General features: G+C 42.9%; 1 protein-coding gene across 2 annotated transcripts in view; it reads left to right on the top strand.

Annotated features, from left to right (window-relative positions):
- The first annotated feature begins 10,595 nt into the window (after nucleotides 1-10,595).
- Nucleotides 10,596-22,063, top strand: part of MAP6 (microtubule associated protein 6) — an 80,067-nt gene continuing 68,599 nt past the window's right edge. For both annotated transcript variants that reach the window (XM_043482475.1, XM_043482474.1), the window contains exon 1: nucleotides 10,596-12,097. In XM_043482475.1, coding sequence (XP_043338410.1) covers nucleotides 10,713-12,097 — 1,385 coding nt within the window. In that variant the 5' untranslated portion in view covers nucleotides 10,596-10,712. The remainder of the gene's footprint in view (nucleotides 12,098-22,063) is intronic.

Genomic DNA, 22,063 nt, shown 5'->3' with positions numbered 1-22,063 from the left:
CCCTGCATTGCAAGGCAGGTTCTTAACCTCAGGACAATCAGGGAAGTCCTGCTAAGAGTTCTTAAAGATGCAAAAATTACAACCCACAAAGTTTGATAAACTTTGATTTCATTGATACATTTGATTGTGTTAAAATTTAAACCTCTGTATGCCAAACTATACTATAAACAAGATTAAAGGATAAGCCACACACTGAAAGAAGATATTTTCAATGCATACAAGTCATAGTAATTAATATTGCAAGATATATAAAGACCTCAAAATAATTCATTAAAGTTAACCTAGTAGACAAACAGGTAATGCACAGAAACTCCAACAGGCAGTAAGCACATGAAAAGATGCCTAACATTCCTAGTATTTGAATTTAAACACCCATAATACAACATTTCATATCCCTCAGACTGGCAAAAGTTAAAAAAGTCTGGTAATACCAAATATTGGTGACCATACTGAGAAACTAGGAACTCTCACATCACAGGTGGGAGTGTAAATTGGTAAAATCACTTTGGAGAACAAATCGTTCCTTCCGTATTAAAAGAAACATATAGTATATGACTTAGAAATTTTACTTCTGGATTGTCAACCCTGGAGAATTGCTCTCATATAGGCAATGTGATAGCTTATGGCATTTGGTGCTGAGTTCATCGTCTCCAAAGGAGAAGATTTAACTGCGGGACCAAAGAAGCAGTCTCAGTCAGCGTAGCAAAGATTTTTATTTAAAGTGAAAGGACAGAGAAAACTTCTGACAAAGACATCAGAAGGGGGTACAAAGAGTACCTGCCTCATTAGTTTAAGCAAGGCATTATATACTTTTCAATTGGCTGCTGAAAATAGATAAAAAAGAACACTTCAAGTCTGTACAAGGCTGTAAAAGTTTCACCAAATCCCTTCTCCCACAACATATATCCCCAAATACCACTGACCCAAGATTCGTCAAGAACAGGTTCCTGGCAGAATGTTTCTGGGCAAGATATATTGTTTCTTAGTAAGCAGTGATATGAGAAAACATGTTCCCAGGCAAAATGTGTTACAATTAGAATCATTAACATAGAGACTAAGAAAATCATACCCATAATTAAGATATATTACTGCTGTGTGTTCATTAGGTCCAGCTCTAAAGAAAAGCTAGTTCTCTCAGGCAAGATACATCATTGCACAGGCTTAAGGAAAGTATGAGCAAGATATATTGTTGCCTGTGCAGCCTACCCTGACTAAAGCAAAAGAATGTGAAAGGGCCTTGGACTGCCTATCAACCTGCCTAAGCTTTAACTCAAATGGAGACAGACATAAGGAAAAATATGCTGTACCAGTTGTAACAACTAAAAAATGGCAACATCCTAACTGTTCAGCAGTGGAAGTTTAGATTTTTTTAAGTGGTTTATCACGCAACAGACTACTAGACAGCAGTTGAAATGGCCTAACTAAATCAAGCTATATCAGTGGGGCTGAAGGAGAAGGCACACTGAAAAGCTTCATTAAGTGTGATACCACTCAGGAAAAAATACCAAATTTATTGTACGTACACGTGTATGTAATACATGTACAAAAACATGCATCTATACCATCTTCTTTTGGAGGTAATTTCAGAGAAAAGAAGATAGGGAGGGTGTTCACCATGGACCTTAATATATATCTGTATCATTTTATTTAAGGGGAGCTGCAGAGTCATATCAAGTGGCTCCCACTGTGAAAATATGGAACAATTTGAGCATCAAAATAAAAAGTGAGAGTAATAAAAATTATGTCCATTGGAAAAAAATTCATGCTGGTATAAACAATGATGTCAACTAATAAATGTAGAAGGAATGGTGGAGGTGGAAAATCACTCTTTGGCAAACAGCATAATAACTGTTTCAGGCAAGAGCCATCAATAGTTGTCAAAATAGTGGATGAAAGTTTGATGGGTAACAGGAGATCTATAGCATATCAAAGTATCTGGCTTTTAGTGTAATATTTGCAAAGGATAAGTGAAAGAATTAGGAATATTTTATCCCGAAGTGAAGTGAAGTGAAAGTTGCATCCAACACTTTGCAATCCCATGGACTATCCAATCCATGGCATTCTCTGGGCCAGAATACTGGAGTGGGTAGCCTTTCCCTTCTCCAGGGGATCTTCCCAACCCAAGGATTGAACGCAAGTCTCCCGCATTGCAGGCTGATTCTTTACCAGCTGAGCCACAGAGGAAGCCAAAGAATACTGGAGTGGGTAGCCTATCTCTTCTTCAGAGAATCTTCCCGGCCCAGGAATCAAACCAGGGTCTTCTGCATTGCACACGGATTCTTTACCAACTGAGCTATCAGGGAAGCCACTGTATAGTCTACGGGGTCGCAAAGAGTCGGACATGGCTGAGTGACTTTCTCTTTACCCTGAGAAGAGAAGATCGGGGATATAATAGTTGTTTTTGAATATGACTTTAAAATGCTGTTGTGGGTGGTCTAAACAAAAGATAGAAACTGCAAGAATTCCTATTTTAGCTCAATGAAGAAGTTTTTAAGCCTGCAACAAGTAAATAAAGGGTTTTAAAGAATATTCAGTTATTCCCACACCGTAGCAATTTTAGCATTCATTTTTCTAGGGTTCTAGGATTGTATTGTTCTATTAATTATGAGATTCTAGGACTCATAAATATTTTATGACTCTATCCTTTTTAAATTCTGATTCTAAGATACAAAGATTTCACTATTTTGGTATCATTCCTGTGTCATGACACTGTCACAAGAATGAAAAGATAAGTCACAGACGTGGAGAAAATATTGACAAAAAGTGCATCTGAAAAAGGACTATTATCCAAAATGCACAAAAACTCTTGACACTTAGCAATAAGAAAACGAACAACCTGATTAAAAAGGCGAACTGAGCAGATGCCTCCCCAGAGCAGCTGTATAGATGGCAAATCAGCATATAGAAAGGTGCTCCACATCGTATCTCATTAGGGAAATGCAAATTAAGACAATGAGATACCACTGCACAACTGTTAAGAAGGCCATAATCCAGAACACTGATATCCCAAATGCTGGCAAGGATGTGGAGCTATAGGAGTTCTCATTCATTCCTGGTGGGAATGTAAAATGTCTTCCACAGGGAGACAAGCACTTTCCACAAACCTAAATATACTTTTCTACTACACAGTAACCATGCTGTATTTACTCAAATGAATTGAAAATGTATATTCATTCAAAAACATGCACATAAATATTGATAGAAGTTTTATTCATACTTGCTAAGCTTTGGAAGCAACCATAATATTCTTCAGTAGATGAATGACTAAATGAACTACGGTATGTCCAAACAATGAAATATTCTTTAGTGCTAATAAGAAATGAAATAGCAAGCTATGAAGACATGAATGAACCTTAAATACCTATTACTCAGTGAAAAAAAGCCAATCTGAAAAGGTTACATGCTGAATGAGTCCATCTGTATAATATTCTGGAAAAGGCAAGACTATGGAGACAGTAAGGAAGCCCTGGTGGCTCAGATGATAAGAATCTGCCTGCAATGCAGGAGACAGTTTCAATCCCTAGGTCAGGAAGATCCCCTGGAAAAGGAAATGGTAACTCACTCCAGTATTCTTGCCTGAGGAATTCCATGGACAGAGGAGCCCGGCGGGCTATAGTCCATGGGGTCGCAAAGAGTCAGACACAACTGAGCGACTAACACACTACTACATGGAGACAGTAAAAAGTTCATTGATGGCCAGGAGCAAGGGGGAAGGGAAGGATGAGTCTGCAAAACACAGAGGATTTTTAAGGCAGTGGAATTATTCTGTAGGATGCTATGGTGGTGGTTACATGTCAAACATGTCAAACATTTGTCAAAATCCCTGGGGTGTAAAACACTAAGAGTGAACCCTAATGTAGACTGTGAATTCTGAATGATGATTGTGTCAGTGTGGGTTCACTGAGCATAATGAATATACTGCTCTGGGCAGGGTGTTGGTAGCTGGGGAGACTGTATGAGCTTGGGGACTGACTAGAGTACATGAAAATTCAGTGTATTGTATGCTCAATTTTGCTGTGAACCTAAAACAGCTCTAAGAAATAAATATATTTTAAATAAATGTATACATAAGTATATAAAGTTCATTTAAAATTTTTTAAATTACCCTTACACTTAGCACTTTAAATAGCAATCAATATATATTACCTCATATAATTTCTGTGGGTCAAGACTTTAGGAATGACTAGCCAGGTAATTCTGCATCAGGGTCTTATGTGAAGATACAGTCACGATGTCAGCCAGCGCTGCTATCATTTGAAGGTTTGACTGGAGCTGGAGGATCCACTTCCATTTTGGGTCACTCACATGGCTGAGAGCAGGAGGGCTCAGTTCCTCATCATTAGGAGCTGAGCTTGCCTGGATATCCTCCCAATATGGTGGCTGACTTCCCCAGGGTGGGTGATCCAAGGGACATCAAGGTGAAGCCACAATGTCTTTTCTGACCTGGCTTTGAAACTCACACACCATCGTTTTCACAGTATCCTATTGGTTGCATGGGTCAGCTCTGGGCAGTGTGGTAGAGGACTACACAGAGCTATGCCTTCCAGAGGGTCAAGGTTATTGTGGGCCGTCTTGGAGGCTCTTACCACACAAGGCTTATAAATTTATCAGCAGACAGTAATTTTTAGTGTTTGCCAAAGAGTCTTTAAATCTCTGCTGTATCTACAATTGTCCCTCCTACTATCCTGAAATTGCTGCTGTGCGATTTTTGTTTCTGGATCAATCTGTCAGAGACTTGTCTATTTTAAAGAAGCTGCTTTTAGATTTTTCTTTTTTTAAAGTCTCTAGTATATGATTATTTTATATGTATTATCTATCTTATTACTTTATTTTTTCCCCTTCTACGTCCTTTAGGTTTGCTCTGGACTATCTCTAATTTTTTAAGTCTAATCACTAGAGTATTCTTTATCTTTCTTTGTTTCTAAAGTATGTATTTAGGTTATAAATTTCCTGTTAATATTGTTTTTAGCTGCATCCCATAAACTTTGATGGATAATGGTTTCATTTTCTTTCAGCACTGAATATTTTCTAGTATCCATTATAATTTCTTTTTAAACCCACGGATTATTTAGAAGTATTTTTGTTATTTAATTTCTAAACATGTGGAAGTACCTCCTCCACATGTTTAGAAATGTTTTTTTATCTTTGTACCATCATCAGGAAAAGTGATTTGAGTGAATCTTTGGTACTTGTTTATGTTAGTTTTGCAGCCTACTGTATGGTCAATTTATATATACATATAATGTAAATTTGAAAAATGTGTTTTCTCTAATTGTTGAACACAGGAATCATCAGATCAAGCTTATTAACTGTTAAATCTTCTGCATTCTGAATGTTTTATGTTGTTACCAATTACTTAGTTGTTAATTTTTAATCTTTTTTTTTTATAATTATGGAGCTGTGCGTTTTTTTCTTAAAATTCTACCCAGTTTTGGGACTTCCCTGGTGGTACAGTAGATAAGAATTCACCTGCCAATGCAAACACTGGTTCAATCTCTGATCTGGGGCGATTCCACGTGCCTCAGACCAACTAAGCAAAGTGACACAACTTCTGAGCCCAAGTATAGAGTTCACAAGCTGCAGCTACCGAAGCCTGTGAGCCCAGAGCCCGGGCTCTGCAACAAGAGAAGTCTGTCCACCACAATGAGTAGCCCCAGCTGGCTGAAGCTAGATGAAAGTCCTTGTGCAGTAATGAAGACCCAGCACAGCCTAAATAAATAAATAATAAATTCTACCAAGTTTTGCTGTATATATTTTGAAGGGTATATTGTTAGATACAAACTAGGTCATATATTTCTGGTGAATTGTTTCCTCTATTTTTATATGATGACCATTCATTTTTATCCCCAATAATGCTTTTTGTTTTAAGATCATTTTGTCTGATGTTAATATAATGGTATCATCTTTCTTTTGATTAGTATTTACCTACTACATCTTTTTCTGTCACCTTCTGTTCACCTTTATGTGTCATTGTTCCAAATGTGTTTCCTACATACAATGTGTAGTTGCATTTTGCTTTGTTTTGTGTTTTTCTCCAATCTGACATTCTCAGTCTTTTAACTGGAAAGTTTTGTTGGTTTTTTGTTGTTTTAATTTTTGTTTGTTTGTTTTGGCTGAGTGGGTCTTTGTTACTGTGTGCAGGCTTTCTCTAGTCGTAGTGAGCGGGGGCTGCTCTCTAGTAGTGACTTTTGTTGCAAAGCATGGGCTCTAAGGCACTGTGGACTTAGTTGCCCTGAGGCATGTGGAATCTTCCTGCACCAGGGATCAAACCCATGTCCTCTGCATTGGCAAGTGGATTCTTTTTTTTTCTTTTAATACCTATTTTTATTTATTTATTTGTCTGCCCCAGGTCTTAGTTTCAGCACATGGGATTTTTAGTTGCTATGTGTGAGATCTAGTTCCCTGACCAGTGATTGAACCCAGGCCCCCTGCATTGAGAGCTTGGAGTCTTAACCACTGGACCACAAGGGAAGCCCCAGCAAGTTGATTCTTAACCAGTGGACTGCCAGGGAAGTCGTTATGGAAAGTTTTGATCATGTGCATTTACTTTGGTCACTGATATACTTGGAAATATTCCCACCACCTTATATTCTATTTTCTAGATATTTTCTTTGCTTAGTTTTGCCCTTTTGCAGGCCTTAATAAAGTTTTCTATATCTTCTTTTCTTTCCTTCCATGTGCATTTTTAAGTTAATAAATATTTTGGGTTAATAAATGAATCGATATCTCTCTTCCTCACAAACAAATAAGGACTTTGGAATACTTTAACTCTGATCACCCTTTCCCATCTTACATGTATCTTAGTTTCACACTGTTTTCATGTACCTCATATTAATTCAAGCATGACCAGATCCATGTGCACAAATGACTAAAAAGCTAAACAGAGACCCCAGAGCAGTGGTTCAGACAAAAGAAAATGCATTTCTTACTCACGTGACAGTGCAGAAGCAGGCAGGTGGCCCAAGGTTGCTGAGAGAGCTCAGTTCTAGGAGATCACCCAAGACAAGTTTCCTCTATTTTGTTCTCTATCCTCCCAGACCCAGGACTAAACCCTGGCACCAGAACTTTCTTATCCCTTAATGCCCAGGTAATAATTTACATCTACCATGTCCACATTCTATGCTATGGGAAGGAGAAAGATGAAGTTGAACCCAAACAATTACCTTAAGGAAGTGGCCTGGAAGTACACACAATTGCTCTTTGCTGTAGGTAAGTTGGAAAATGTCTCTGGTTGGGTAAACAAGAGCCCAACTAAAACATGGAGGTTTCTGCTACTAGAAGGAATATAAGGAGAGAATGAGTGCAGGGGAAAAATTGCAGTTTTTCATTGACATCATCAGAATCCTGCATCCTCTTCTGGTTTGCTTCAGCCTTAGGCAGGCAGCCTCCCCCGGTGATAGCAAAGATGGTCACTAACAACTGTAGCTTCATGGTCTCCCATGTAACAATTCAGTGGAAAAGAGAGTGGCTTTTTATGGGTGGTTTCAGCTAATGTCTAGGATTTCCTCCAGCTGGTCTAATATGGATCATGTGTCAGTCACTATAGTCACTTTGGCCAGAATGATGCAGGGACTAGTAAATGGGTGTGGGTCACAGAGTCAGCTCTGGAAAGTGGACTAAGTAAGGTTAACCCCACCCAAATCATATGGACTGAAATTAGAAATGAGGCATATCCAAAGTCAACCAATGAGGTATTGTTATCATCAGAATTGATGCTAAGCAATCTATGTAACAGATAACCATTAGACTTGATTATCCCATTGGGCCATTAGATGGTTCCAGGAGATTATACAATTGAATGTGTTTTAAAAATCTAAATGAATGTATGTGGAAGGTGATACTGATAATGAAGTTGCCTGAAGTGAGAAGTGAAAGTCGCTTAGTTGTGTCTGACTCTTTGTGACATCATGGACTGTAGCCCACCAGGCTCCTCTGTCCATGGAATTTTCCAGGCAAGAACACTGGAGTGGATTGCCATTCCCTTCTCCAGGGTATCTTCCCAACCCAGGGATCGAACCTTGGTCTCCTGCATTCCAGGCAGATTCTTTACTGTCTGAGTCACCAGGGGAGCCCCTTAAAGAAGTTGCCTGGAGCACTCTTATTAATGCTTACACCTTGACTAGGAGAGTTCCTGTTCAGTCATCGTTAGTCATTCATTCAGCACCTTGTGAATGAACCTCTGTTATGCTGACCATACTATTTGCTAATTATTTATGTATCAGTCTCCCAGTCCTTCCATAATACACCCCTGTAATCGAGGGCTTCCCTAGAGCTAGAACCCATCTGTGTTCCATAGGGCCCAAAGCACAGAGTGGGCATCTAAATTAAGGAAGGGTAAAATCTCAGTGACTCTTAATGACTTCCAACTCTGATTGCTAGTCCATCTTTTTATCTTTGGAAATTGTTACTGGAAAGACATAAGCCAAATCCCAGGGAGTTCCAGAACTGGGGAGAGGAAGGGCAAGACCAGATTATTTTGTTTATAGAAATGTATCTCCTAATGAATGGAAAACAGTGCCAGGCATCATTTTATTTGTGGAACTCAAATCAAGTTACCAATAGGCAAAGACCCACACAGGAGGAAGTTCAGCATTTAATTGACTAGTCAGAGCTGTCTTCTCATTGTGTTTGATTCTAAGGTTTAAAAAGAGCTATATTTTGAAATCAATTCCCAATCTAAACATATAAATTACTTTTCCCCCCATAGATATCAATGCCCCCCTGACTTAACTGATGCTGAAAACTCTGGCTGTATTGGAGAGAAACAGAGCTATAGGCCAGTGAATGTAGCTAGGAGTCAGAAGTGGAAGATAGTGCAAGGAGATACCCAAAGGAGACACTTGGAAGAACAAGAAGTCTTGCTGGAGAAGGTATCCAAGAGGCTGGCCTGCTTGGGAAGCTCCACCTCTGGGCTTCCCCGGGTGGGTTCTGTGAATACTAATAGCTACCATTTATTGAACCATTGCTATATTCCAGATGTTGTGGCAAGGGTTTTTAGTGATCATTTTAATTCTCAGAGCAACCTTATGAGTTGAGAACTGGCACCCTCATTCATGGATGAAATTAAAGGTCAGAAACTTGCAGTAATGTGCCCACGGCAATGAGCTAAGGCATGCAAAAGCCAGGATTTGAATCCTCTGGGATCTGATTTGACTCCAAGCTTTGAGTCTTTAACTATCTTCACAAAACCACTATGAGGTAGCTATAATTTCCTCCAGGTAAGGAGACTGCAGTCCAGGGATGACTCAACTTTTGTCCAAGTGACACAGGTAGTAAGTGTCTGAGCAAAAGCAGGAACATCTGACTCCAAAATTTTTCTGCCTCCCAGATAGAAGAAGAGCAAAGGCCAGGGGTCAGGAACATGGCAGAAAGCCACTGCATGTCAGGCCCCACCCTTTCCCAGGATACTATCTGGCTGTTTCCCACCCACCCCAACCTCCCCACTTAGGCCCCTTTTGAGAATTTTCTTCTCACTTCATCTCTTCCGGTGTGGTCCCTGGGCTGAACAGGAACTCGGTAGTTCTTAGGACATTCTAAGACATCCCTCTCTGCAAAGGGTCCCCCAGAAAGAGAACAGCTAATGTACCATCAGCCTGCAGTTTCCTGACTCCACATATGAGCAAAGCCTGTGCATAAGACTGACAAGTGCTTAGGTCAGAAGCCAGCCAAAGGGGTTCAAATCCGGCCATAGATTTTGGCCAATAACAGGAGCTCCTTTTAAAAAAAAACAAAAAACATATATTCTGGGACAGACATCTCACTAGGGGTTTCCTCTGTATTTTTAAATTGAATCTCCCCCCTTCCCCCATGTTTAACCCTTATTTCACAAAAGAGGAGCCTGAGGCTCCCAGTTCCGAAGCAACCAGAATAAAGACTGCAAGTCATAAGGAGCCTGGGACTTGAACCCACCTAGGCCCCGGATTCCATGGTTGCCTAGGAGCTGAAGAGGGAGGAGCTGCCAGATCAGAGGGAGGGGAAAGAGAGAAGGCGAGCTCCCAGCAGCGCTCGCTGACGACAGCAGGTGATTTTTTTCCCCGCAGCGCTCTTTCTCTCAGCATCTTTCCTGGATTTTTCCCCCCTCTGCTGAACGGAGAAAAGGGTGGGGCCGCTTCCCTGCTGCAGAGACGGCGGCGGCGGCTGCAGCATCCTTGGGAGCGGCGGCGGCGGCAGCAATGCTCGGTCTCCTCGAGTGGTGATTGCCTCCGAACCCTGCTAGGTGGCTAGCTGAGACTGGACGCCGGCGGGAAGGAGAAGAGAGAGCTTTGTCCGCGACCCTGCAACCGCACTGCCCGTCCCTTCCTCTGCGCCATGGCTTAAGCCTGCAGCCACCTCGCCTTGCGTCGCCTCGCTTGGCCGGGGTCTGCGCGCCGCCGCAGCCGCAGGGAGGGGCGCGTCCCAGACGCCCTCGCCCGGCGACCCGGGTCGCCGTGTCTCCCGCTGCGGTGCCCGCAGCAGAACGCGCTCCCGAGACCTGTGCTGCGGCTCCAGGAGGCGTTTATAGCAAGGTATCGAAGGACTTTACCGGCTTTTTTCTCAGTGATAGCTCTGCCAGCCCGACCTTCCCGGGTGCTCTCTAGACAGGAGGGCGCGGTAGCTCAGGCCACCAAGGAAAACAAGGTGGGAACCAGACTGGCCGGTCGAGGGGACTGAGGAAGATTAGGGACTTGCTTTAGAATCCAGCAAGAAGGAGGGCGAGCTCTGCAGCGAGCACCATGGCGTGGCCGTGCATCACGCGAGCCTGCTGCATCGCCCGCTTCTGGAACCAGCTGGACAAGGCGGATATCGCCGTGCCGCTGGTTTTCACCAAGTACTCGGAGGCCACCGAGCACCCGGGTGCCCCGCCGTCGCACCAGCAGCCGGCGCCCGCGCCCCTCTCGGCGCGCACGGTCGCCATAGAAACACAGCCGGCCCAGGGCGACGGGGATGCGGTTGCCCGGGCAACAGGGCTGGCGCCTGGGCCTAGCGGAGAACGAGAGGCTGGGGCCTCCTCCGGCCGGAGCGGACCGGGCCCAACCTCTGGCTCCGGCTCCACCTCCAGCGCGGGTCCCGCGGACTCGGTGATGCGGCAGGACTACCGCGCCTGGAAGGTTCAGCGGCCTGAGCCGAGCTGCCGGCCGCGTAGCGAATACCAGCCTTCGGACGCGCCCTTTGAGCGCGAGACCCAGTACCAGAAGGACTTCCGCGCCTGGCCGCTGCCGCGCCGCGGGGACCACCCGTGGATTCCCAAGCCCGTGCAGATCGCCACTTCTTCCCAGGCGGCAGTGCCTGCGCTCCGTGCCCCCCAGCGCCGACCGCAGAGCCAGGAGCGCTGGCCTGTGCAAGCCGCCGAGGCCTCGGAGCAGGAGACGGCCCCTGGCGGAGCAGGTGTCCTTGCGGCTGGAAAAGCGTCCGGTGCAGATGAGCGCGACACTCGCAAGAAACCTGGGCCCGCCTGGATGGTGCGGCGCGCCGAGGTGTCGCAGAGCCAGGAGCGCTGGCTGGTACAGGCCGCCGAGGCCCCGGAGCAGGAGGCGGCCCCTAGCGGAGCAGGTGTCCTTGCGGCTGGAAAAGCGTCCGGTGCAGATGAGCGCGACACTCGCAAGAAACCCGGGCCAGCCTGGATGGTGCGGCGCGCCGAGGTGCCTCAGAGCCAGGAGCACTGGCTGGGGCAGGCCGCTGAAGCCCCGGAGCAGGAGGCGGCCCCTAGTGGAACAGGTGTCCTTGCGGCTGGAAAAGCGTCCGGTGCAGATGAGCGCGACACTCGCAAGAAACCCGGGCCCGCCTGGATGGTGCGGCGCGCCGAGGTGTCGCAGAGCCAGGAGCGCTGGCTGGTGCAGGCTGCCGAGGCCCCGGAGCAGGAGGCGGCCCCTGGCGGAGCAGGTGTCCTTGCGGCTGGAAAAGCGTCCGGTGCAGATGAGCGCGACACTCGCAAGAAGCCCGGGCCGGCCTGGATGGTGCGGCGCGCCGAGGGGCTGGGGCAGGAGCAGACGCCGCTGCCCGCGGCTCAGGACCAGGTCCAGGCCACTGGCCCCGAGGCGGGCAGAGGGCGTGCGGCGGCCGACGCGCTCAACAGGCAAATCCGCGAGGAGGTGGCGAGTGCAGTGAGCAGCTCCTACAGGTGAGACGCGGTCCACAGTTCAGGCCTCGGGACTGGTCATCCTTATCCTCTCCCATAGATTCTCCGCATCGCAGGCATCCCTGGCAGCCTCCCCTTCCCATTCCAGAACACACCCCCTCCTTCCCCCCACTCCTGGCCGACTGCTCTTTGACTCTTTTGTGAAAGCTGTTATCCATCCCATCTTGCTGAAGTCTTTCACTAACCACTTCAGCCATCTTTTCCCCATCCCCGCCCCACCCCAAGTCCCTGCTTGCCCAACAGAGACCGTTGCAGTCTCTTCACAGGCTTTGAGTTCATTCTGCCCCACCCAAGCCACCGGCTTCATTAGCCTGGGTGCTGCCCTTTGCTGGTTCAGCTGACGCCAAAGAGTCTTGGTGCCTTGCTGCAGGGCAGATCCTCCCCCAAAACAGAGTGATCTCTACCCCTTCTCCACCTCCCTAGCCTAGTTCACCCAGCCCTTCCTTCTTCCCTCCTCCATCTCAGTCCTTGGCAGACACCCAAGCACCACACCCTTTTCAAGATTCCCTGCCAGACGCTTATAGAGCACCCTCCTCCTTCAGTCCCCTAGGTTTTGAAAGCAGATTGCTTATGCTTCTATTTGTGACACATTGGGCAAGTTTCTTAACCTTTCTTGGCCTCTGGTTCTTATCTGTAAAATGTGATGGATAACAGATTCTTCTCTTAGATTGTCTGCTCATATACTGATTTAATATTAAATACTCAACTTATTTTTGAGCACCTATTATATGCTGAACACTGTGCTAGACATTTTGAAGATTAAATGAGATGATTCAGAAGAATTATGCCTGGCACATGGTAGGTAATTAGTACATCTCGGTTCCTTTCTGACCTTCTCATTATTTTGATTTCCATGTCCAAGACATTTCCAGCCTTCTCACTTATTCCTTTCTTGTTCGCCAGATGTGGTTGTCATCCTGTTACCATCAAGAACCCCCCTCTTCAGCATATTTAAATTCCCTTTAAATGAATGCCTTCAAACCTGAGCATATTCATTCACTCTCTTTCTTTCTAGAATTCTCCCTCTGCTGCAGCCTCAGCTCTTCTAGTCTGCTTTCTCACCCTTTCTCCATTTAACATATATTTCTGAATGCTTAGCTTTCAGTCCTGCCCTTATGCTTCAAACCAAAACAATTAGCTAACAGATTACTGTTGACTTTGTATACATGGCATTGGGCTTGGGGTCGCCAGGGAAGTAGATGTTCATGATGAGTGATTGAGCTAGAAGTGTGCAAATGTGACTTATGGGGTCCTTCATGAATGCCACAGCCAGCAACCTCCTTCCTGCAGAAGGGTGTGGACAGGAGGACTGCAGAGTTAGTGTCTTTTGCCAAGACCTTATATGTAGCCTCATCACACTGATGTCCCTCTCCAGTAAATATGACAGACATTCCCTCTTATGCTGAGGAAAGAACAGCATTCATAGACAAGGTCTTTTGTTAAGACCCCGCCCAGGTTTTGCCTCTGGAAAGCATTTCACAGTTAAAAGGGCAGCTTATCAATTGGCCCCTATTCCTTCCTCTTGAATTCTACCTCTCACCTGGCATTTCTCTCTTCGTTTACCAGTATCATGATCATACTGGTCACCCAAGAGTACACCACTTCCTTTTATAGCTCTGGGTCAGGCAAGGACACAGATCTTTTCCCTTGGCTCTAGCTATGAGAAAGTGGAATGTTCACAAAATCTTTATGCTGTTACCAAGGAGGATCTAAAAGAAAAGAATGGAAATGAATAAGCAAGGGGAATACAAAAGCAAAGTCAAGATACAGTTTTGTGACTCTGCCATGGCTTTCTTGTTTATAAGGCTCTACTTTGTTCCCTAAGAACCCTAAGGCTGGCCTAACATCAGTTTTCTGGACTGACCTCTTCATCATCTTACTCCCAAACTACCACCCTGAGGCAGGTGGAAACTTACCACCTACCAGACAGAATCAACCTCTCCTCACCTCAATACTGGAGTAGGAAACAGAAACCCACTCCAGTATTCTTGCCTGGAAAGTTCCATGGACAGAGTAGCCTGGCAGGCTATAATCCATGGGATCGCAAAGAGTGGGACGTGACTGAGCAATGAGCATGAGCACCTCAGTATAGTCAATACCAATCAAGAGAGATCCAGACTCTCAAATTTCATTTGATGATCTTACTCAGTTTATGTTTCCAGGTTGGTAGGACTTGCTTTGTCCATCAGCGATTGGCCAGACAGTCAAGGTATAAACCACCCTTCATAGGATGGTGGGGGGAGGCTCAAGAGGAAAGGGATATATGTATACTTATAGCTGATTCACATTGTTATACAGAAGAAGCCAAATCAACATTGTAAAGCAATTATCCTCCAATTAAAGATAAATTTTTTAAAAAATCACCCTTCAGGCAATTAACTCCAAATATTTTGGGATGTGCCTTTGTTCTGTATAGCCTCTTCCTCCTAAACAATACCTTAACTGTTCAGTAAGCATGTGATACTGCGAGTTAGAATTACACACATCCTGCAAGTGATTGGATTGAGTAGGGGAACTATGCTCTTGCAACTGTTAAGAATGGTTTTTCATAGCTATCAGAATTTCATCAACCTGTCCAGAAAAATCTCTGCGTACCTCAAATTTTTTTTTCTAATTTGAGTCTTCTATAACATTTAATTATGCATATGACTTTGGGGTCAGTAGTTCCATTTTGCTGTGTAATCAGAAGGGTTTGGAAGCATTAAGAGAATAAGTGTTGCTAAGAGACATCAATTTCTCTAATGGACAATTTAAGTGCATGACAAATTTGATGTGAAATTTAATATTATTTTTGTTCCAGAAGAAAAATTAACTAATAATAGGGAAATGCACTTTGAGTAAAAAGCAGATATGAAGAAATAAGATAATTAATTAAATATACAATAAAGGAAAAAAATGCCTGGAAATTATAGGTTTATCTGTAAACTTGATTTTTTTCCTCCTTATTCTCTCACATCCTTTTCCTTGCCAGGATTTTGAGTATCTCTTGAATTTAAGTATGCTGTGTGTCTTACATCACCTTAGAAGCCAAACTGGGCTCCATTTTACCAATAATTTGATTGACAAATCCATTTCTTCTGTCGCTCTACATAAATAATGGTAGTTTATACCATAGTGACCGGTTCATCTTATGGACTTTACAAATGACATCAGTCATATAACATCAATGTGAGTAGTTTGCTTAACTAGAGAAAGGATACACAATCCATCAGCTTAATATATTGGTATGTAATATGAAATATATATTCATCCAGAGTCATATATCAGCACGTGCTATTTGGTTTTCCCCTGCAATATACAATCAGTGAGTGAAAGAAAGAAAGAAAGTGAAGCTGCTCAGTTGTGTCCGACTCTTTGCAACCCCATAGTCTGTAGCCTACCAGGCTCCTCCGTCCATGGGATTTTCCAGGCAGGAGTACTGGAGTGGGTTGCCACTTCCGTCTCCAGAGGATCTTCCTGACCCAGGGATCAAACCCGGGTCTACCTGCATTGTAGGCAGGTGCTTTACCATCTGAGCCACCAGGGAAGCCTTAGTTAACATCAAATATCCTTTGATGCTATGGTTTTGAGAAAGTGTCCCTGTTCAACCGTTCTAATTCTTAGCTTATCCAGACTAGCCAGGTATTTTTGCATTCAAGTGGTATCTGAGGTATCTTTAAAATTATTTGTAATCATGAAATTGATTTTCACTACTTTCATATTACATAAATGATATTATAAAAATTGAGAAACATGTCTTTATTATCATTTTAATGTTAAGGATGATTTCACTGGGCAGCTATCTGTGACTTTAGACCTAGAATTCTCAATCAGAAAATAGATAAGTCACAGGAGGGGATTAAAATTCCTCTCTCAGCCAACCCCATTGTCCCAGCCATTAGTTAAGAGTGATAGATTGAGTAGGAGGTGCTCCCCATAGAAATGTTAATAAGCAACTTTTCCTGGAAGAAATCAGCTGGGGTACCAGGAAGTAGAATTAATAAACCAGAGGCAAAATAGTACTTGAAAAATGAGAGGGGTAACAAGGAAATCAGAAAGAAAAGGAGTCTTTACTATCCCTACAGTTTTCCATAAAGGTTACAGAAAGGTCCATCTGACATGGCTATGCTATTCAGAACTGCCCTGGGCTTCCCAGGTGGCTCAGTGGTAAAGAATCCGCCTGCAATTCAGGAGATGCATGTTCGATCCCTGGGTCGGGAAGATCCCCTGCAGAAGTACGCAGCAACTCACTCCAGTATTCTTGCCTAGGAAATCCCAGAGACAGAGGATCCTGGTGGGCTACAGTCCATGGGGTTGTAAAAGAGTTGGACACAACTAAGCAACTAAGCAGCAACAATACAGAACTGCCCTATACCTACAGGCAACTAACTGCCTGTTTCTCTAAATCCCAGCAACTCTTCAAGGCCAATCTCAGATACTAGCTTTCAACAATGCCTTCCGGGTCCTGCCACGAGGGACTGATTTTTCTCTCATTTCCTTTTCGTATTCTGTGCACTTCTCATTGTCTGCTTGATTGGAGGATACTCTTGTCTCTATCTGCCTCCCCTACCAGATAGGAACACTTAAAGAGAAGGGCTGTATTTTGTTCATCTCTGTATCTCTCACAGCTTAACATTGTGCCTAACGACCATATTGTTTTGTTGGATCTAATGAACTTTTTAGAGTTTGGTGAAGAATTTATTCACTTACAGATTGATTCATTTCACTCTGTTTCATTCAACTGAATTAATTTTGGAAAATGACCACCAAGCCCCTGCTATGTATCAGACAGGAATCTCAGGACACCAAAAGGTGATAACCCTTATGTAAAGAAATTGTGTTTTCCTTCATCAAAATAAAGTGGGATTCCTACTCGGTTAGCACTAGAAGAAATGTTCAAATGGGGAAGGGCAGCAAACCTTACAGACCTGATTCTAGGTGCACTTTAACCAGGGCAGTGGTGGTCCTCGACCTGAGCTGTACAATGGAATCACTGGTGAACTTTAAAAATGCTGTTGCAAAAAATAAATAAATAAAAAATTTTAAAAAAATAAAATAAAAATGCTGTTGCAAGGGCTTCCCTGGCAGTCCAGTGGTTAAAACTCTGTGCTTCCGCTGTAGGGGAGGCGGGGTGAGGGTTCGATCCCTGGTTGGCAACTAAGGTCCCTCATGCCCTACAGCACAGCCCAAAAAAAAAAAACTGTTACATAACTGCCTTGCCAGATATTCTGATTTAATGGGTCTGGGGTATGACCTGTGCATGTGAGTCTTTTAAAACTGCCCCCAGATAATTCTCATGTGCAATTCAGGTTACACCCTCTTCCCTTAAGGCAGAGTTTCTCAAAATTTAGTTCACAAGAGAATCATCTGGAGACCTTCCTAAAATGTGGATTCCTGGCCTCATCCTCAGACACGCTGATTCAGCAGGTTTAAAATGGAGCCTAAGAATCTATATTTTAACAAGCACTCTAGGTAATTTTTTAAATATTTACTTATTTGGCTGTGTGGGGTCTTAGCTGCGGCATGCAGGATCTTCATTGCAGTGCACAGGCATGTAGGATTTTAATTCTCTGCCCAGGGATCGAACCCACATCTCCTGCATTACAAGGTGGATTCTTAACCATTGGATCACCAGGCGAGTCCTGTACTCTAGCTAATTTTGATGCAAGTGAACTTCAGGCTTTACTTGGGAAAACACTGCTTGGGGAGATTTGCTATCTGTAAGGTAGTGTGTTTTCCCATACACAAATATGGTATTGTTTGCCATTTATTTGTCTTTATGTCCTTCACTTACATTTTGTAATTTTCTCTGCAAAAGTCACGCATGTACACACATACAGCTTCCCTGGTGGCTTAGTAGTAAAGAATCCACCTGCCAAGCAGTAGACTCAGATTTGATCCCTGGATCGGAAAGATCCCCTAGAGAAGGAAATGGCAACCCACTCCAGTATTCTTGCGGGGGAAATCCCATGGACAGAGGAGCCTGGCGGGCTACAGTCCCTGGGGTCACAAAAAAGTCAAACACAACTTAGCCACTAAACAACATACACACATACAAAATAGTTTTTAAGTTTTATTTTTCTATATTTAAGCCCCTAATAACATAATTGGATTTAACTTTATGTATGGAATGAAGTAGGGATCTAATTTTCCTTTTCTCATATGGAAAGCCATTTATTCCAATACATTTTTTAAAAGTTTATTTCTGCATTAATATCCCCACTGATTATCTCTTTATCACATAAGGTTGCATATGCTTGAGTATTTCTGAGATCTCTCTTCTAGTCCATTCATCTGAGCTAATACCATACTATCCTTTTTTTCTGAGCTATTTAAAGTTAGCTTTCTTGCTTTCAACATATATCTTATTACATTTTCTAATTTGTTGTTGTTACTCATATGTATTAATTTTTATATGTTCATATTATATTCAGCAACTTTTTACCACTCTCTAATTTTGTTTTTAGATTCTCTTGGGCCATCTGTGGAGATAATGTATGCTTTTAGTAAATGCCAATTTATCATCTTCATTCTGATATTCGTGTATTTTTGTGTGTTTGTATATTGCTACATTGGTGGGGATATCCAGTATAATTTTGATGGTAGGTGATAACGGGCATGTTTGTCTTGAGACAAGTGGGAATGCTCCTGAAGTTTTTTCCTTAAGTATGAGGTTTGCTCTGTGTCATTAGGAGACAGCATCATATCAGGTTAAGAAATTTGTCTTTATACTAATTTCTAGAGGTTTCTAAAACTATGGATTTGTATTGAATCTTATTAAATGGTTTTTGGGGCCATCAACCGAGAAAGTCATATGGTTTTCATTTTTGGTCTGTTTATAGATTTTTCTGATGTTGTGCCATCTTTTCATTCCTAGGATAAATCTTACTTAGATAAAAATGTATTTTATGATGCTGAATTCTTTAGCTACTTTTTATTTGAAATGTTTGCACATATATTCCGGAGAAGGTGATGGCACCCCACTCCAGTACTCTTGCCTGGAAAATCCCATGGACAGAGGAGCCTGGTAGGCTGCAGTCGATGGGGTCACTAAGAGTCGGACATGACTGAGCAACTTCACTTTCACTCTTCACTTTCACGCACTGGAGAAGGAAATGGCAACCCACTCCAGTGTTCTTGCCTGGAGAATCTCAGGGACAGGGGAGCCTGATGGGCTGCCGTCTATGGGGTCACACAGAGTCGGACACGACTGAAGTGACTTAGCAGCAGCAGCAGCAGCACATATCAGTTCAGTTCACTTCAGTTCAGTTGCTCAGTCATGTCTGACTCTTTGCAACCCCATGAACCGCAGCACGCCAGGCCTCCCTGTCCATCACCAACTCCCAGAGTTCACCCAAACCCATGTCCTTCGAGTCAGTGATGCCATCCAACCGTCTCATCCTCTGTCGTCCCCTTCTCCTCCTGCCCTCAATCTTTCCCAGCATCAGGGTCTTTTCAAATGAGTCAGCTCTTCGCAGCACATATATTCATAGGTAAAATTAGTCTAAAACTTTTTCCTTTTTTATATCACTCTGGTGCAATATTGGGATCGTGGTTATATCTACACGATTAGATAGGCAGATTTTTCTCCTTTTCAGTTATTGGAACAACACTTATAACAAGTGTTCCTCCTTAAATAGCTGATAAGAATCTTCTGTAAAGTTCTCTGTACTCATCTCTTTTTTCGTGAATAGACTATTTTTTTTACTATCAATTTGATGTCTTTAATAGTGACTCATTTATTCAGCTTTTGTATTTCTTCTTGAGCCAATTTTAGTAATTTATATTTTTCAAGGTAATGTGATCACTTTTTAATAATTTTTAAATTTATTGACATGAGTCCTCATAGCATTATCTTGTGGATTTTATATTCAGTTCTACTTATCTGCAGTTAAATCCTCTTCCACACTTAATTGGTACCTTCTCTCTTTTTTCATAGTCATTTTATTAAAGTTTGTTTAGTTATTTTTAGAGTCACATTTTGGTTTTGTTAATCATCTCCCTTTTTAGTAAGCTTTCCTCTTATTTTTACTATTCCTTTACTTTTTATGCTGTGAGAGGTCATACTAGGAACAGTTTTATATCCCTGGCTAAGGAGTTAGGATTTTCTTTTTTAAATAAATGAGTCACTGAAAGAATCTAGGCTCAGGAACTACATGATAGTTGAATATGATTTAAAGTTTATAAATGTCCCACTGGCTGGTGACCTGGGGAGGTGAGAGAAAGGGTGTCCAGTAAGAGGCTATTGGAGTAATCCAGAGAGAATGATAAAGCCTGGACTATGGCTTTGGGATTTGAAATTTAAAGCATAGTACATATAGTTACTGAAAAACAGGTCTCAATGATCAACTGAGATGCAAGAAGAGGATAAATTCAAAATAAATTTTTCTGGTTTGCATAACTAGTAACGGTCCTAGTCATTGGAACAGACTTTTATTCAGACTTCTATGATCAATGTAGAGAAGAAAAAGTCAGGAGTGGAAGTTGAGCTTATTTTTAGAATTTGAATTATCTATGAGATATCTGACAAGAAGTTTCAAAGGGCAGCTGAATAAATGGATCTGAAGTGTAGCAAGAGTTCAGGGCTGTGATTTGAAACATCCTGTGGAAATGATTAAAGACATGGGAGGAGGTGAAATCAACCCTGGAGAGGAAGTAGAATTAGCCAGCAGAGAATGGAGCCCTGAGGGACACATGCATTGAGGGTACTGACAGCAGGAGGAATAACCATGAAAAAGACAAACGATTGATCAGAAGGGAGGGAAGAAAAGTAGGAGAGAAATTAATCATGGAAACTACATTGGGTACCTATCTCAGCAAAACCTTATGCCACCCTGGAAAATACTGAGGAATTACTGTGTGCAAAGCATTTTTCTGGATCACTGATTGACCTTGCACAGTTAGATATAATGTTACCAAGACTAACCCACAAAGACCAGAGGAGAGAAGATACGCACACTAATAGTTGGTTGCTCTCCTAGAAAAAAATAAAAAGAGGCATCTAATGCATTTATGAGCTTTCAAAAAAGCAGCCAAGGCAGTGACAGTTCTAAACCTATAATCACAAAGAACCACTCAGTGTCCCAGATATATAACTCAAATAATCCAACAGTGTCCTCTAAAACTAAAGAGAGCCATCTCTGTGATCAATGCAGCTTTGGTTTTTCAGATTGTCAGTTGTAGACACATAGACAAGTGAGCTTCTAATTCTCTGCCAAATGAAGAAAACTGAAAATGGACCTTGACCAGCAAACTAAAAATTCTCTTGATGTTCACTAAAAATGCTAGTTTTCACCATTAGAAATAATAATAATCATCAAGTGCCTCCCATGTGCCTGGCAGGCTGCTAGGAACTTTGTTATACCTCAATAAAAAATAAGAAACAAATTACACACTAAGTGTATGGAAACACAAATGTGATGCTCAGGAGAAAAGGCATAACAGAAAAGAAATATCTGGATATCAAGCTGTCAGTGAGGATCAAGCATGTGGGGGTCAGAGTGGTTGGGAAGAAAGGGGGTGAGACGAAGAACGTGCTGCAGCCAGAGCCCAGCCACCCCGACATCTCAGGGATGAGCAGAAGAAGAGTCAGTCAAGGAAGGAGCGTACATGTCTGTGCTGTTCTCATCTGAGACTGAGAGCATGGGCCCACTATAGTCCCGCAAAAGCTACCCGCACGTGTATAGCATAGTAGTGATCTTGTCCGTCCTTCTGATCCCATCACAGTCCATTGTCGGTGTGTATTTCTTTTCAAACTGAATGAAGAGGCTTTGTAGGAATGAGCCTGATATAATTCTTTCAATGGGAAAATAGGGCCCAAGCCCCAAACCACAAAACCCACCCTGAGTGCCTTTCACTGTGTTGTTGCCTGTGGTCACTGTCTATTTCCTGCAGTGACTTCAAAAAGCTGGCCCATGTTGTAGAATATCTTAAAGTGGCCCTTAAGAATTGTTCCTCATTAAACCATAG

Source organism: Cervus canadensis, chromosome 11, assembly GCF_019320065.1.
Source record: "Cervus canadensis isolate Bull #8, Minnesota chromosome 11, ASM1932006v1, whole genome shotgun sequence".
Lineage (NCBI taxonomy): Eukaryota > Metazoa > Chordata > Mammalia > Artiodactyla > Cervidae > Cervus > Cervus canadensis.
Note: the sequence above shows the minus strand (reverse complement) of the source record. Positions and strands in the feature narration are given on the sequence as shown.